Source organism: Colias eurytheme, chromosome 8 (assembly GCF_061535395.1).
Source record: "Colias eurytheme isolate Ceu_HAF_F1 chromosome 8, ilColEury1 Martin Lab GWU primary, whole genome shotgun sequence".
NCBI classification, from domain to species: Eukaryota; Metazoa; Arthropoda; class Insecta; order Lepidoptera; family Pieridae; genus Colias; species Colias eurytheme.
The window spans coordinates 12,055,376-12,069,503 of NC_142987.1; the positions used below are offsets into that span (position 1 = coordinate 12,055,376).

General features: G+C 37.3%; 1 protein-coding gene across 1 annotated transcript; it reads left to right on the plus strand.

Annotated features, from left to right (window-relative positions):
* The first annotated feature begins 347 nt into the window (after positions 1–347).
* On the plus strand, positions 348–2,295 carry LOC149906826 (uncharacterized). Its single transcript, XM_090104284.1, has 4 exons — positions 348–452; positions 880–1,030; positions 1,334–1,542; positions 1,873–2,295. The coding sequence occupies exons 1-4, from the start codon at positions 348–350 to the stop codon at positions 2,293–2,295; spliced, it is 888 nt and encodes a 295-aa protein (XP_089960410.1).
* The last annotated feature ends 11,833 nt before the right edge of the window (positions 2,296–14,128 follow it).

The window sequence follows — 14,128 nt, forward strand, 5'->3', positions numbered from 1 at the left end:
ACGAATTTAAATATAAAGTGTTGTCTCTTTTAAGTTTTCTCTTTATTATTCTTCCATGTAAAGACTGTGATGCTCTATATTGTGTCACAATAAATTTAGATGTTTTTATTTTTGTATCGCATTAGTGATCAGTGTGTTAGTGGTATAAAAATACAATTTCTCTCGGTATATATTAAGATAATTCGTTATTGATTAGATAAGACTGAATTATATCAAGATATACATAACGCGTAGAGCGCTACTTCGGCAAGTATTTTAAAATTGTGCGAAAAGTAAACAACACAATTAAATGAAAATGATTACGCAAGCATGTCCATAAAACCCGAATCCAATAAACGATCAAATCGATGTTGCGAAATCGTCGGAATTCGATTTGCCCTGAATTTCAAACGAATGGTTATTCGTTCTGGTCTCGTCGCAGAATTCTACAAATTCCCAACTCCTGGAGAACGGTATTATAAAGTTTTTTTCGTTAACGCGCCCCTATTGAAAGGAACTGTTAGCTCTTTAAAACAATCGCTGGAAAATTCTATTTCTGAACGCTAATAATTGTGGCCGCCTAAAGTTTCGCTTTATTTGCTTTTTCAATGAAAATTGCCTTTTACTTAATTTCAATTATGATAAGAAACGATCTCGATAATATCTTTCAGTTTAATGAAAGTTTAACTGAGCGTTTACGTTAAGGTTATATTTATTATAATATTTAATTTTATTTCTGAAAAGCAGACTAGAAATCTACTTACTACAATGCTTATCGAACTTCTGAGTTATGTATAATTTAAGGAAATTCTAAACAATTAAAATTGACAAAAAATGAATCATTTTAATCCGAATCAAATCCACCATTCTATAGTAAGTACATTCATTAACTAGAAGTAGGTGACGATGTATCGCTTGCTGCTGTTTTTCTGCTTGTCGCTGGCGCGGGGCCGGGACACCAGATTCTTCAAGACGCTGCCGGCAGTCACCAACTCGCTGGTCAATCTTGGCAAGATGGATATCGCCTTCTATATCAACGCGAAACCGCAAGGTAATAAATATTTTATCCATTAATGTCACAAATATTATTTTTAAAGGCTAAATTGTATTTAGAAATTATTGTTCTGAAATGCCTAGATCTAAGCCTAGATATTGTTAGATAACTTTGTGCGACAATGGCATATTGGGAATTATCGTTAGAAAGTTTAGTCATAAATGTAATATGTTTTGCCCATGTTACAATATACCTTATTATGATGTATTTAATATTTATTTGTATAATATGAAGTGTGTTATAAAACCATAGAGTCACAAAAACATCGGATTAGCTTAATATATTTTTTTATGATTTCAGATCTCAAGCCGGACGTAGAACATACAAACACGTTCCTGACCCCATCGGAGGCAGCAGACGAGCCGTGTCCCTGCTCCAGCTTGAAGTACTTCAAGGACGCGTCCCGCAGCCAGCCCTCCGACATCCTCAGCAGGATCCTCACCAACAACGATCTCTTCTCCTTCCGCGAACCCAGCATGTCCACTCTTTGCTGTGACTCTCATGAACAGGTAGGCATTTCGTACAAATATTAATTATATTTCAATAATATACTTATTGTATTCAATACATCCGTTGAAGAATGAAGATTTTTAGCCCGCAATTAAATTTTACCAAGTAAACTATGCTACTTAAATAAATATGTAGTACCTAAATAATAATAATCATTTAATAATAATTATATCGCAGCTTCATTAAATCACAAATACCTTTTAAGAAAGTACAACGTATACAAACAATACGGACATTATTGAACCATGAATCCTTTTATGTACCTACTCTTGTATTTTACAAAATATTCTAGCTGTATCCTGTATCTTTAAATTAAACTTTTATTTCAGGTGCGAGAAGATTCAGTTGTATTCGAATTCGGTCCAAAACAGAGTCAAATGATTGCCAACCCCGCGCCGTCGAGCCGCTTTCCGATACCCTTCCTCATTGACAACCTGATTGCCAATAAACCACTCAATACTCAGACTTCACCGACGAAACATAAGTTTGTCGAACTACTCTTGTTTCCACAAAAAAAGGAAATCGCTTTGGATTTGGGAAAAATAATGAAAAAGAAAGATATCCATAAAGAAGGTACTATAAAAATAGTTGGAGACAAGGAAATTCGAAATGACTTCAAAACCATGAAATTCATACCGCCTCTGTCGGCTTCCGTTAAGAAGGATTTAACGGTTCAAGAGAATAAAAATAAAATAGACATCAACAAACAGGACGAAGCCAACGCTAACACTAGCAAGGCTAATGTCGTTTAAGCTGCTTTGTCAGATTGTTTATTTAATATTAATGAATAAAATATGAGTAAAATAAATTATTTTGTGTTTTTTTTTTTTAATACAAACCTGAATGCCACGTATAAAATACAGAATAATACTAAAATAAGCTACGTCTTGTTTGAAGAACGTATTTTACAAACTCACCTAAACCTTTTAGCAACATTTACCTCATTTGCTTGAAATCTCAAATGGTAATGTTAGAATAAAGGATTGTAATACAGCAAAGCTACTTAATTGCGAGCTCTGCAAAAGATTAGGTCGCGTACGTGAGGTGAACGGCAAGCAGTCATCTCCATACTGCCGCAGATTGCGTCGCTCCCTTTCCTGTAATACTGCTTCACAGCTGAGCCGCTTCATCGTTTGCGAACGAAATCGCGATGAAACATTGCGCACACATCTTAACCTAATCCAATTATATGCTAAGCTTGGGTATGCTCTGAATTACACATGTTTTGTGGTTCATTCAAACATAATTAAAAGCATGTTTGTGTTTCGATTTTGCTCTACCAATTACAATTTCGTTCTAAACAATCTAAATTAATTAGCTTTAAACACACTTACTGTTTCTCTTTCCTCTGCTGCCTCTTCTTCTTGAAGGCTCGCTTGACGCGCAGCAGCAGGAAGGCGGCGCGGTCGATGGTCAGCACGGAGGGCCGCTTGGCGGCGCTGGGCTCGTCCATGGCGTCCTCCTCGTCGCCCGCCTCATCGCATAACTTCAGGCCAAGCCATCGCTGCTTCGTCGCCGTGCGCGTGGTGACTGGCGCCCTCAAGCCCGACGCATCTCAACTGTTAACGCGAATACACTGTTTGCAACCGATACACTTACACTTCACTAATGTTGTACACGTAACACCTGTAACAATAGAGATAACTGAATTAGTATAATTAGAGATTATTTATCTAAGTAATTGAAGTTATGTTAACGAGGTGAATGTATTATCAAAACGTGAACGAGCATTATACGGTTGCTCCATACCAACCAATAACTTTACAGTCTTCTAAAATATTATATAAAAAGTATTGAACAAATTAGAAAATAATGAATGTTATTAAACAATCTCCATGGAGCCGCCGAATTTCCACTCAATCTTGGAGAAACCGCCCGTAAAGTGTTTGACAGCCGCTCTTAATGTTAATAATCTTTTAGATTCGTTCTGTTACAGCACTCCGAATGAAATTCATTAAACGGAAGTTTTTGCTTAAGACAATTTTCTTTTATCGTCGTACTCAAACAAATGATAATATAAGATACAGAAAAATGTTTAATTCGCTTGAATAAGTATACTATGTAATACAATGATGGGATATTAGAACAAATATGTCATATGATTTGATTATTTATGCATTTCATATTTTTATATACAAACGATACAAATACTTATAGCTCTATAAATTTTTCATCATCCCTTTTTACATTTTTTATTAAAAAAAATATATGATAAGTAACTAATAAATATATTTTCATTAGATATCTCTATGGTCTACATTTCAGTTGCTTCACAAGAAACAGTTTTAATACTTTATATTTCAGATTAAAGTGAAATAAATGCAAAATGTAGATATGTCAAGAGCATCACGTTGAGCGCAGCTGACGGAAGTTCAAATGGCTGCACATTGCGACCGCCCCGCGCCGCGCGGCGTCCAGTGATGAATGACCACTATCTTATCTCTACACCTTCTTGCTTCTTGTATTCAGTAGCAATTGTAATTCGAGCGTAATAACTGAAGCTATTTGCTTTGTAACAAGTCGTGCCGAAATAAGGAAGGCCTAGTCTTAAAATTAAAATAACAATATTTTTAATCATTCACCAGAGCTAAATAAAGACAGCTTCATTAACGATGTCAACTTTGCACAAATATATATATACCTATTTTACATACGAAGCAAATATTAAAGTACATAATATTATTTTTAATTAAAAAGAATTTATCTAAAACTAGTGGTCCGCCCCGGCTTCGCCCGTGGTACCTACATGTTTAAACTATCCTATCTCTCAAGTTGGATCGAACTGCACATGGTGTGCGAATTTTATTATAATCGGTTAAGTGGTTTAGGAGTCCATTGAGGACAAACATTGTGACACGAGATTTATATATGTTAAGACTAGCTTTCCGCCCGCGGCTTCGCCCGCGTTTTCAAAGAAAAACCCGCATAGTTCCCGTTCCCGAGGGATTTCCGGGATAAAACCTATCCTATCTCTGAAGTTGGATCGAACTGCACATGGTGTGCTAATTTTATTATAATCGAGTCTGTCACTGACGTGGTGCTGCAGGGTATGGAACTATTTGTGCCATACTCTGTTGTGCCCGTCGGTGGCAGATCCAAGCCTTGGTTTGGACGTTCCTGTAACATGGCGTCTCGCCAGAAACAGGAACTTTTTCAAGCCTGGGTTGCAGCAACGGCGTGTCGCGATCCAAGCGTTGGTCTCATCAGGAAGAAGTACAACTCTGCCTCCAGATCCTACAAGAGAGAAATCGCTAGGGCTAAATCTAGTTACATTGGTGCACTTGGCGATAGACTGACGCGACTTCCTTCGGGAACACGGGCGTTTTGGTCCCTCGCCAAGGCCATCCAAGGTAACTTCTGTCGTTCATCCTTTCCACCTTTGCACAAGGACGAAGACTCTCTGGCCCATTCCGCTAAAGAGAAAGCCGAACTCTTGGGCGCTCTCTTTGCTAGGAACTCGACTCTTGATGACAGGGGAAAGACACCGCCGACCATCCCGCGGTGTAACCATTCAATGGCGGATATACGTTTCACACAACGTGCCGTTCGAAATGCTCTCTTTTCCCTTGACATCCATAAGTCGTCAGGGCCGGATGGAGTCTCCCCTATTGTGCTTAGGACATGTGCTCCTGAGTTGGCACCGGTTGTAACGCGTCTTTTTCGGCTTTCTTACGCCAAAGGCATTGTTCCGAATTCGTGGAAGACTGCTCTTGTCCACCCAATCCCTAAAAAAGGCGATCGCTCAAATCCGTCTAACTACAGACCGATCGCCATCACTTCTTTACTCTCCAAAATAATGGAATCCATTATTAACTGCCAGCTCATGAGGTACCTGGAGGAGAACCAGCTGTTAAGCGACCGGCAATACGGTTTCCGTAGTGGTCGCTCGACTGGTGATCTTTTGGTGTACCTCACTCACAGATGGGCGGAGGCGGTTGAGAGTAAAGGGGAGGCATTGGCTGTAAGTTTGGATGTAGCGAAAGCCTTCGATCGGGTCTGGCACAAGGCACTTCTAGCGAAATTACCATCTTTCGGACTTCCTGCGAGGTTATGCGATTGGGTTGCCAGCTTCCTGGAAGAGAGGAGCATTAAGGTCGTTATCGACGGTTCTTGCTCTAAGCCTCTTCATGTGAATGCTGGTGTCCCACAAGGCTGCGTGCTATCTCCTACACTGTTTCTTCTGCATATCAATGATTTGTTACAAATCAGTAATATTCATTGCTATGCAGACGACAGTACGGGGGATGCTCTTTATCCCGGCCGTGCAAACACCTCAAAGGAAAGCCTCAATGAGAGTCGAAACAAACTTGTGTCTGAAGTCGAGTCTTCTCTCCAAGAAGTCTCGGATTGGGGCGAACTTAATCTTGTCGAGTTCAATCCCCTAAAGACACAGGTTTGCGCGTTCACCGCTAAAAAGACCCCATTTGTCGTAGAACCTCGGTTTAAGAGTACTCCCCTTAGTATATCGCCGAAAATCGGAATCCTCGGAGTCGAAATCTCGAGTGACGTTCAATTCCGCAGTCATTTGGAAGCGAAGGCTAAATTAGCCTCGAAAAAACTTGGTGTGCTCAGTAGATCGAGACAGTACTTCAAGCCGGCCCACCGACTTCAGCTGTACAAGGCTCAGGTGCGACCGCATATGGAGTACTGTTCTCATCTCTGGGCCGGAGCCCCACAGTATCAACTCCTTCCTCTTGACCGCATCCAACGTCGAGCAGCTCGAATTGTCGATGACCGTAGGCTTTCCGATAGGCTCGATCCTCTGTCAGTGCGAAGAGACGTTGCGTCTCTCTGTATACTGTACAGAATCTACTATGGGGAGTGCTCTGAGGAATTGTTCCACCTACTACCAGCCGCACAGTTCCACCACCGGACCACACGCCGTAAAAACCAGTTCCATCCGCACCATCTGGATGGTTGGCGCTCCACCACTGTCCGCTTCACCCGCAACTTCCTTCCGCGTACGGTGAAACTGTGGAACGATTTGCCACCTGCGGTGTTCCCGAACAACTACGACATTGGGGCCTTCAAGAAAAGAGCTTATTTGTCCATAAAAGGCCGGCAAAGCACCTGTAACACTCCTAGTGTTACAAGTGTTTATGGGCGGTGGTGACCACTTAACATCAGGTGGCCCATCTGCTCCTTTGCTTGCTCTGACATAAAAAAAAAAAAAAAAAAAAAAAAAAAAAATCGGTTAAGTGGTTTAGGAGTCCATTGAGGACAAACATTGTGACACGAGATTTATATATATTAAGATAAAACATTACTGTCATCAAAATTCAATTTTCAGCAAGCACTGGTGTAAAATATGTGACTGGTGTGAATATATTCCACGGACGCATCAGCTGTTCACGGGAGCCAGCGGAGCCTCGCGAGGCGCGTCGCGAGATTATGTTGATGTGACTTTTATGTGCATGCTTATTAATACAGCTTTAAGTTTATTGAAGAGATCACTTACAGGTGCCGGTGATCACATAATATAGTGGCCGACTTAGTTACTTTGTGATTATATCTTAATGCTGTTTAAACACTTAACTATCAACTATCGTAGATCATTATGGAGGAGGCAAACTACTAGGAATTTAATAAAATTTATTTGAAGCTAAACAATTGTAACAAAATAGAATACTTTTGTTCTCGTTTTGAGCCAACGAACGGAAATCAATCGCCTTAACCCAAAGACTTTAAGACAAAACAAAAATATCCCAAACTGAAATCCTAACTCTCAGATTACCGTACCCGCTCCGAGCCCAAAGGTTTCTCAAAGTACGTATACTTGCAGATTTACCGTAGCTGGGTGTATATACAATGGCAGGGTACAGACAGACAACATGAGATTCAATACAAGCCCCGTTATGTGCGTTTCCGCCGCACGTGCCCCGAACACCAATTACTTCATTGATTTTTATAGCTACGAGTACACAGTACAGGTAGATGATATTTCTGGAATACAAATTCCGCCCGAGGCTCTTAAAAGTGCCCTTCAAAGTCATGTTCTTCAGTACGTGCCTATTCCCTTTTTATATGATGATAAATATTCATAGTTCATACCTTGACAATCCGTGAAGAGCATACTTTCTTGTTACAGCCATATAATACTCGGAAGCAAATAATATCGTCAAAATATAAAGAAAGTATTGTTTTTTATATGTGTAATCAACTTCTTTTAAAGTAACTAATACTACTTAAAAGAAAAATAATCTCTTTATATACATCATATTTTCATGTTTCAGCAACATTTCTAACAATTTACATTCCTGCATTAGTATATAGTCCTATTTTGTGGTCGCCAATGAGCCACAATAATTCCAATCGAGTGAACTGCTTCGTTTCAATAGAATATTCGAGAACGTTCCTACTGACGCTGCCCGGAATAATGAATAATTATAACTACAACTACAGAAGTTATAGGCATTAGATTACCTATTAATCATTGCAATAGATCTACTAGTTTTTGATCACTCAAATGTCCTTTTATTTCAGCATAACATCCAACATAGCAGGAAAGTTGACAATAAAGAATGTAAATGTTTCTAATTTGCTTGTATTTATAATTACATTTTCTTCCTTATCATTTCGCTGTAATCTTTTCAAATTTTAAGCGGAAATTGAAACGACATGATAAAAATCGCAAAATAACGAATTTAATTTAAATGAATATCAAACAATCATCGTCGAATTAAATGTTCTGCAGACGCAGCGCCATTTGTCGCGAAATTCCTCGAATATGAGAAAGAGAAATTATCTTTGGATTATGAGTTTAACGAAGATTAAAAACTAAACGAAAGATTCACGGAAATGAAATTGTTTACGAATTGCATTTTATTAGTTTTCATTCTTCTCTTTAATTTTATGAATGTTCTAACTTTTTACTTTATTAACGTTACTTTTTTAAGTTGAATTCGACTTTGAGATTTGATCTACATTGCATTACTACGAAAATTACAAAACTAAGTAAAATAACCTAAATCTTTTAAATACATAAGATATACGTGCTTAATGAAAATATTTGTAAAGCCAGCCTGAACCGACGTCGCTGACAGCTCCCGAGGGACACGCGACTGCGCGAGACAACATTACTTCTGCTCAACTTCTACACCGTAATAATCTAAAAAAAACCACATCATGCATTTAATAAATAAAAAAATTTAAAATACGTTACCAAAATACTTAACCACAAAAATAAACTAATCATTAGAGAATTGTCCAGCTGTTGAACACAACGGATAACAATCCGCTATTGAACTAAATTAGCAAATGATTATCATCTGCCGCAAACCGGTTATTTAATTATAATATTAAGAGCTCGGATTATCCGCAAATAACACCAGTTCTAAAATTATTTAAACACCGCCTATGTATTTGATTATAATAATTGTGGTTTAAATGTTTAATTTGCCTTTATCTGCAGCTCAATAAACGATTTATTTTTGTATTTAATTGCTTTTTATATATGTATGTGTTCTATATTAATTTTAACAATTTATATGTTGCTAAATATGTAAATAGGCAAAAAATTACAACTGGTAACCGTTATTTATGTATACTTTCATAAAGCAATAATACTACAACCGGAACGAAATATAGTATTTGCTCTATAAGTTCTAACATTTTTAAATTTCCTAACGTTTAGGTATACTACAGTATTAATCAATAAATATGATATATTTTATTTCCTGCGCTATATTTCCTACTTTCCCGCGAGTACATTATGGCCTGCCTGGAAGAGATCACTCTTTAGTGATAAGGCCGCCCTCTGTGCTAGTTTAGCTATAAGTTTTATTTTTAAGTAATTTGTATAACTGTAAAGTGTTATAAATAAATAAAATAAATAAATACTATAATAGCTGAGAAACAACACACATTACGGGTTTCTCTTGTTCGCTAAAAGCATGTGTTTTGTTCCCCGCCCACGCAGCGCTCCAGCGGCTAAGAGCTCGCAGCACACAATGATAATGATTGATAAGAAAGACATATTAAGCTGCCTACATTTTCCTTTCATAATAAGACGTGTGCATCAATGGGGACGACCATAGCCTGTCTATTATTTCAGGCATCAGCTTAAGAGGTCACAATAACAAGAATGTTTTACTTTATGTAATTGTAAAATTGTAATATTTACAATATGACTAGTAGTTTCACTTTTATCTTAAAACTATAAAATACTGGTTCTCTTTACGATAACTACAGTAGCAGTGCGACAGATCATTGAATCATAATCATAAAGATGGTTAAATATACGACCGTATATAGTTTAGTTTAAAATTACTTATGCAATTCCAACATTTCCAACCCTTTATTTCTTGCTCTGTACTCTGTAGCATTAAATGAAATGAAACGTTCAGAACATACAGCGAAGTTTGAATGCACAATCGAGCAACGGTAAATTGGCTCCATGATACGTGCGCCGTGCGCGAACTGAAACAGTTGCTAACCGCTCCCAAAGATATTTACGGCTTAACTTCCTTTGGAAGTTTGCTCAGAATGTCTTGTGTGTAAAGCTTTTTCTCTATATTCTGTTATTTCTATCATGAACAATTTCTTATTCTCATGCTTTACTATTATGTAGGGCATCATAATCCATTAACGCAAAAGTTGTTAACGTAATTGAGCCCAATGATTTTAAGTACATAATGTTTTCTTTGGAATAGGTATTATTATTAACAATAAATTAATAAAATGCAAATATTATGGGTACAAACAGGTTTTCCCAAATGGGCACGGCTTTCCATAAATGATTCGAGCTTTTTTTTAAATTTAGCTTTCCACGTTATACAATTAAATATTTTATCGATGTTTCTGTACGAAAACGAAATATAGAGAAGATATAGGTACTCTGTGGCCACTGTACCGTGTGTGGAGGCGGCTTATTCCGGCCAGAGTCAGCCATTGGCCGTCTGTCGGTCAGCCTGAAGTAAGACGTCACCCGCCCGCCCCGGGCCGGGAAACAGAGCTAAAGTGCTACTTACCGACAACCATATTCCCGTCGTTGTGGACTTTACAATCCTGTCCGACTGTCTGAAAGCTCTTTATACAACAGACATAAATGAAAACCTCTTTCTTGTGTTTTGAATCCAAACGTTCATTAACTATCTGCTCTCAATCGTTTCAGGGAGTTATTTATGTACAAACCTTTTGACTTATCTGTTTGGCATGACATAAGGATATCATATTATCAAGAAAATATAAATCTATTGCAATCGTCTTTCGTAATCTTGTTATTTTCGAAAAATAAATCATACATTTGGCATTTTCAAGATTCCTAAATCTTTGATGCGTCAAATTGTTAAATCAAAGAATGGTTAAAGTGATTAAAATTCAGTAAACGTAGCTCTGGACTAACTGGGCTGTTTCCTCTCGGACGGAGGGCACGGGGGGTGGCGCGGGGGCCGGGGGGAGGGGCACCTGACGAAAGGCACACGAGAATAATTGGACATCAGGAAACTGGGAACTTTGGGATATCCCTTATTGATAAAGTTGAGCGTTATTTCGAGCTCTCTCGAATGCAAGAGGCACTGAAATAGGATTGACTTGCTCGTTTCGCTTCAAATTGATTAAATAGTGGACGATGGATTGACATGGGAATACACAATGAAGATTTCTCGTTTATGCTCCTCTTATTTATTTTTTATTGTTAGCAGGAACTTGTTTGATGCCATGAATTTTGCCATTGTTTTCTTGATGAATTTTAAACGTAATCCATGAAATGTTCATTTGGTAGTAGCGCGTCGGTTCGCATCGCCAATCTTTGCAATCTTTTTCGATTTTCCTTACAATAGTCCTTGACATGCATTGTGCGCGTACAGCGCCACTGCATCCAATCGTCGAGGGGCCATTGTACAATATAACGAAATAACAACGAACGAATTTAACGAGTTTTTTATCCGAATTGAACATTTAGTGAATTGATTTTGGCGTTTTAGATGGCGATGCGTAGACTTAAAACGTAATAAAACTCGTTTTCATTTACAAAATCTCGCGACTGATAACTTAAGATTTTATAATAAAGTGGTAAGCAACACTTACACACATGCCGCTCATCGCATGTTACGTGACACTCGTGTATTATATAATATTCATACACTCATACAGGTATGAGGGTGCAGGTGAGGGTTAGAAGGCGAAAGGGGAGAGGGCGCAGGAAATGCACTCGGCAATAATTTGTTGAACCGTTTAGCGAGAAATGAGTTTAGCTGCAGTTAACTGTTGCTTTGCATCCCGATGGCTTATTCCGATATTTTTGCGATTATCTTATTGCGATGGCGCATCCCGATGGCAGCCGACGTTTTATTTCATCCCGGCTTACATTTCGTTCCACTCAAGCCCTGTGGTTTACCTTTAATTAAATGAAACTACAGCAATTACTTTAAAACTTTGCTTCGTAATAAAATTAATGTTTATAATATGGTCTGTGTAGTTAAGTGTTTTCTTGTATAATTTTTACATAACTTTCCATTTAATTTAAAAGCTTTTTACTTTAATTTATAATACATATTATGCAACTTACAAGTTATTCGCACGCGTTTGACGTAGTGGCACGTAGTGGTTAGTTATTTTTATGCTATTTATTATCATGTACAGAATAATTGGTAACTAAAATATAACGTTCGAATGAACAGTGAATTTTTTTCAATCATTTTTAGGGTTCCGTACCTCAAAAGGAAAAAACGGAACCCTTATAGGATCACTTTGTTGTCCGTCTGTCCGTCCGTCCGTCCGTCCGTCCGTCTGTCAAGACCCTTTTTCTCAGGAACGCGTGGAGGTTTGAAGCTGAAATTTATATCAATTACTCAGGTCTACTGTCCCATGAAGCTGTGAAAAAATCAAACTTCTAAGCCAACGCAATCAAAAGATACAGCCGTTTATGCCGCAAATTTTCGACACTTGCAAGGGAATCAAAACCTACAGGGTGCTTCCCGTGAACTCAGAATCTTGAAATTTGGTACGAAGCAACGTCTTATAGCATAGATAAAGGAAAAATTACGAAAACCATAAATTTTTAGTTACATCACATAATATTTTTTTTTTTTAATAATTTTAAACTTACTACCCATTTCCTCATAAACGCGTAGAGGTATTAAATTGAAATTCATACCAAATACTCAGGTCTATAATACCTTTAAGCTGTAACAAAATCAAACTTCTATGTCAACGCAATCAAAAGAAACAGCAATGTACGGAACCCTCGGTGCGCGAGTCCGACTCGCACTTGGCCGGTTTTTTTTATTAATAACCAGGATTAAAAAGTTCTCGAGTGTTGAAGTAGTTTTAGAGGTAGTTGCAGTTTGTGCAATGAGCAGCTCGTGGCCGCTGCACTCGACAAAGTTTGGAAAGCCGCCGACCGACGGATCATCTCCACTGTTTATTATTATTTATTTCATACAAGTAAAATACTGACAGTTCGTGATTAAATAGATTTTTTTTAATGAATATAAACTGTTTAATCAGTGATTCAATTACTTACTGTATTTTTGAAGAATAGATGACAATGACTGGTACATAGCTTTAGATTGCGGAAAACGAGTGCCTTTTAGATAAATGCAATAAAATACGTTACAATAGGTGTATTACTTCATACGAAAGGGAAAATTTTTGTAAGTATCCGTGATGTTTTTTCAGCATAAATTTAGTTAATTATTTCCTTTGAATAAGTATATTCACATCCTTTGAAGAGAGAAAACAAATTGTTAACAATTAGGGGTCAGCTCGTTCAAACAAGCTGTGAGTGTTCTGCAAATGTATGATAAAAGCAATGAATGAATATTTTTGATAGAAAACTTTTGATTCTGTGATGCAAATGCATCAATTAGTATCAGTGTGTATACACACGTTTATACAAAATACAATTGTTTTTTCGTATGATAGTTTATAAAATATTGCATATAATTGTTTTTATTTAAATGATTTTGATTTGGAAATTATTTGAAGCAGAAGAACATTAAATATGCAAGCGGGCGGTCACAATTCGGTAGCAATTGTATTACCGCGGCTGGATTCGAAGCTTTTTCAATTAAAATATCTTGTTCAATACCGTCGTTTAGTTACGTTTAGTTCCTTATCGCAAACTAGATGGCGCCACGTTAGAATTGTTCGAACTTATAACTGGCTAGTGTTTTGTTTTTGTAATATCATATGTATACTGTGTTTTGATTAATTAAATGCCTTACAACAGCAGTGGTGTTTTATTAGTGAATCCAAGTATAGTGATTTAGTGACAGTGTACGCAGCGACAGCTGGTGCCGAAACCCGGGAATAAAGGAATAAGGACCTGTAAAAACCGTGAGTAAAGTGAACTAAGTGGACAATAAAGACTTGTAAAAATTCAGTGTTGTGATAACTTGGACTTAGAAAAATTAGCTTAAATATTAACTTAGAAAATTTTTATTAAATATTGGACTTAGAAAAATTCGATAAAAATTAGTATGCATCTTGGACTTAGAAAAATTTGATAAAAATTAGTATGCATATGGGACTTAGAAAAATTTGATTAAAATTTGTATGAACACTGGACTTAGAAAAATTTGATAAAAATTTGTATACACATTGGACTTAGAAAAATTTTGAATAAAATTAAAGATAGAAGAA